Source organism: Gossypium hirsutum, chromosome A07, assembly GCF_007990345.1.
Source record: "Gossypium hirsutum isolate 1008001.06 chromosome A07, Gossypium_hirsutum_v2.1, whole genome shotgun sequence".
Lineage (NCBI taxonomy): Eukaryota > Viridiplantae > Streptophyta > Magnoliopsida > Malvales > Malvaceae > Gossypium > Gossypium hirsutum.
The window spans coordinates 81,744,609-81,749,122 of NC_053430.1; the positions used below are offsets into that span (position 1 = coordinate 81,744,609).

At 34.7% G+C, this 4,514-nt stretch overlaps 1 protein-coding gene across 1 annotated transcript; it reads left to right on the forward strand.

The window, feature by feature from the left end:
* Positions 1–381: 381 nt before the first annotated feature.
* LOC107944644 (low affinity inorganic phosphate transporter 1) lies at positions 382–3,421 on the forward strand. The gene is made up of 2 exons (XM_016878452.2): positions 382–2,064; positions 3,282–3,421. The coding sequence occupies exon 1, from the start codon at positions 467–469 to the stop codon at positions 2,048–2,050; it is 1,584 nt and encodes a 527-aa protein (XP_016733941.1). The 5' UTR covers positions 382–466; the 3' UTR covers positions 2,051–2,064; positions 3,282–3,421.
* Positions 3,422–4,514: the final 1,093 nt, after the last annotated feature.

Consider the following 4,514-nt stretch of genomic DNA (forward strand, 5'->3'; position numbering starts at 1 on the left):
AAGCAACCCCGAACTCAATGCTGTGATGATAAGACTGCAAATAAAAGGGGTATTCTCAAGTTAAAAACTCCCCAACATTCATTTTGGTTACGCATTATTCACTCAACTTCACACTTAGTCAAAATTCTTTAAAAAATAAAAAAGAATATCAATAATCAAATCCGTTTTGAAAAACCCAAACCAAATTAGAAATTCAAACCTGAAAATTATACTTCAAATCTTGCTAAAATCTAGTCCCTAAAAGCTAACCAATTATAGAAAAATATGGTGTTGACTACAGAGAATATGTCAAAAGATTCTCTTAGTTATTTTTTCTCCCTTTTATTACTCATTAAAATCTCCACAACTGGAAATTGAAAACCAAACAAGAGCTTCCATTGCAGTTAAATACGGAACGAAACCAACAATTAGCTAATATAGCAAAGACTTGGGAGTTGTGGGAAAGGGTAGCAGCTATTTGATAGTGATGCCAAATGGTAATCTGCAAGTGCTTAATGCGCTTGATGTTGCCAGAACACAATGGTACCATTTCACTGCAATCATCATTGCTGGCATGGGATTTTTCACTGATGCTTACGACTTGTTTTGCATATCGTTGGTCACCAAATTGCTTGGTCGCATTTATTACCACAAAGCAGGCTCTTCTACCCCCGGTAGTCTTCCTTCCAATGTAGCAGCTGCTGTCAATGGTGTCGCCCTTTGTGGTACCCTTACGGGCCAACTCTTTTTCGGTTGGCTCGGTGACAAGTTGGGCCGGAAACGTGTCTATGGCATCACCCTTTTGCTCATGGTTATCTGTTCTCTTGCCTCCGGCCTTTCCTTTGGTCGTCACCCTAATGATGTTATGGCTACCCTTTGTTTCTTTCGATTCTGGCTCGGTTTTGGCATTGGTGGTGATTATCCTCTTTCGGCTACAATCATGTCGGAATATGCTAACAAAAAGACTCGTGGGGCTTTCATTGCTGCTGTTTTTGCAATGCAAGGTTTTGGGATTTTGGCTGGTGGGATGGTTGCGATTATAGTTTCTGGAGCTTTCAAGGCCCAATACCCTTCACCACCTTATTTTAAGAATCCAAATGGATCCACCGTACCGGAAGCTGATTATGTATGGAGGATCATTTTGATGTTTGGTGCAGTCCCAGCTTTGCTCACTTATTACTGGCGCATGAAGATGCCTGAAACTGCTCGTTACACGGCTTTAGTCGCCAAGGATGCGAAACAGGCCGCCGCGGATATGTCTAAAGTTCTTCAGGTCGATTTAGAAGAAGAACGAAAACAAGAGAAACCAGGAGAGAAAAAAGGGAATGATTTTGGTTTGTTCACCACAAAGTTTCTTAGTAAACATGGAGTTCACTTGCTTGGCACAGCAAGTACTTGGTTCTTGTTGGACATTGCCTTCTACAGTCAGAACCTGTTTCAAAAGGACATCTTCAGTGCCATTGGTTGGATCCCAAAGGCGAAAACCATGAACGCTCTTGAAGAAGTTTACAGCATCGCAAGAGCCCAAACCCTCATTGCACTATTCAGCACAGTCCCTGGATATTGGTTCACCGTGGCATTGATAGACAAGATGGGGAGATTCAGGATTCAATTGATGGGGTTCTTCTTCATGACATTGTTCATGTTTGCCTTGGCAATCCCGTACCACCATTGGACTTTACCAAACAACAGAATTGGGTTCGTTATAATGTACTCCCTCACCTTTTTCTTCTCGAATTTTGGCCCGAACGCGACCACGTTCGTCGTCCCTGCCGAGATTTTCCCGGCAAGGTTGAGATCAACATGCCATGGAATATCGGCAGCATCGGGTAAAGCAGGAGCAATGGTGGGTGCGTTTGGGTATTTGTATGCCGCAGATGCCATTGGAGTGCAAAAATCGCTTATAATATTGGGAGTGATCAGCTTCTTGGGGATGTTGTTCACGTTTTTGGTTCCGGAATCGAAAGGGAAATCACTGGAAGAAATGTCGGGCGAAGTTGAGCAAGAAAATGGAAATCAAACACAGGGTGGACAACAGAGTAGTACTGAGATTCGAATTGCACAAGCTTAATTAAGCAAGGCACTGTAAGTAATTAGTAGGAAAGTTTGAAGTGACATTAGGGGATCTTAGTTAATTATGTCTTTAATTAGCATTGCATCTTTGGATATTGCTTGCACTTTGTTTCTAGTTTTCTTATTTTGGCTTCCTTTTCAAGTTAATGGAATGTCTCTTTTTTGAGTTTTCCATGTACTTCGTAATTTTAGTATATGGATCACTAGAAATTTTTAAGTCACTTTAAAAAATTACTATATATTTTTTTAAATATTTTATTAACCCCTATTTTTGCTTTTCTATACTAAATATTTTCTCTTAAAATAATGTCTATAAAATTAAAATAATTTTTTAGTTTAAATAGTGAGTATAAAGGGTAATTTATAAAAATAGTCACTTTTGTTTGCTTCATATTGCGTTTTAGTCACTTGTGTTTGAAATTTTACATTTTAGTCACTTACATTGTCGTTTTGTTACGAACTGGTCACTCTACCGTTAAGCTTCGCCCTCCTTAACGATGGTCCTACATAGTAGTCCAAATGGGTTTTAATTAATGCTAACTTAGATGTCCTACGTGGCGGTCCAAATTAAATTTATTTAATAAAAAACCTGTATTCATTCCAACAACTGGACATCCAAGTTGGCATTTAAAACCGATTTGGATAGCTACGTAGGACTGTTGTTAGGGAGGTAACGAAGTTTAATAGTAGAGTGGCCACTTCATAACAAAACGATAACGTAAGTGATTAAAACATAACATTTCAAACATAAGTGACTACTGTATAATCTAAGGCAAATAAAAGTGACTATTTTTAGTTTACCCTTAAATACATCCCTAAGAAATTATCTTAATTAACAGTAAATTAATATAAATAATTATCATATTTAAATTTGATTTTAAAATCAAATTACTTTATCATTACTAAAGTATAAAGCGGAGATCTGTGCTAATGTCTAAGTAAAAAAAAAAAAACATAAAAATCTGTTTTAAAGTTATTAAAACTTAACAATTTAATATTTGATACATCAGTGGTATATAAGTCTTATGCATCATAAGTGAATAATAATATGACATATCATCATTAAATTAAACAAAAAATATGGAGGAGTTGTAAATAAATACCAATAATTTTATTTAAACATAATTAAACATTAATCATAACTATTAAATATAAATATTAATAACTCTCGATTTAGGATCTTGGGTTTAAAGGTTTAAGGTTTTAACATTAATCATAATTTTATTTAGGATCTTGGCATATTTCAAGGTCTTTCTTGGAGTACTGATGAGGTTATCAAAAACTCCTTCTGCTGGGCGAAGCAATATGTTTCGATGCCCAAACCAAATGGCTCTAAACCCTCAAGCATGGGTTTTGATCTTGGCTATCCCGATGGTTGGGTTTACTTGAACACAGATGGTTCGGTCAAATATGAGGATATGTTTGCTGCAGCTGGAGGGCTTTTGCAAGATCATCAGGGTACTTGGATTGTTGGTTTCACAAGGTATTTGGGTAATTGTGAAGTTATTGATTCAGAATTATGGGGCATCCTTGATGGGTTACAAATTGCCTCGGATCGTGGCTTTTGGAAAGTTACTATACGGACTGACAATCTTGAAGCAGTTAATTACCTCATTCACGAAGGAGTTCGTAAAGGTTCTACTTCTGCCTTAGTTACGAGAATCCTACAAATATTGAAGCAGTTAAGTCATTGGAGCCTTCAACATATTCCAAAAGAAGAGAATAGCCTTGCTGATAAGATAATCAAGCTTAGGAAAGATAGGGAACCTGGTTTGCAGTTATTTGATAAAGATTATGTAATGAGTTTTTTCAATGTTTGATCTTTGAGTTGTAATTTATTTTTTTCACCAAAAAAAAATATTGTTTAATTATGTTTAAATAAAGTTATTAGTTTTTATTTATAAGTCATCTACTATTTTTGTTTTATTTAATGATTAGGTGTTAACTATTATTCACCGATAGTGCATGAGACTTATACACCGACAGTATATTAAATATTCTCCCTTAATCAAATAACGTGTATAGTATAGTTTGTAAAATTTATCAAGTGAGGAAAGAAAGTAGTATTAGCTAGTTTGTATGCCCATGCGTGTCTATTTAATAAAACATGTTATATTAGGTTTTTATTAATTTTTTTAAAAATTTACATTGTTTTGAATTGATAAATTAAGAAAAGATACATGTAATTATTTTAATAAGAATAATTAAAAGTATTAGTTATTTGGAATAAGTAATGACATCGAAAAAATAAAATATGAAAATATAATTTGAGATGAAATTATGAAAATTGAATTAAAAATACTGAGAGATATAGAAATGAAATTAACCCGTGTATTGTTTTTATTTGGCATATATAAATATCAAGTATTTTGTCATGGTTATCATAAATCCCTAAACCTATACATTTAAGCGCTGAATAAAAAGAATCAAGCTAATACATAAAAAATCATAAACTATTCATA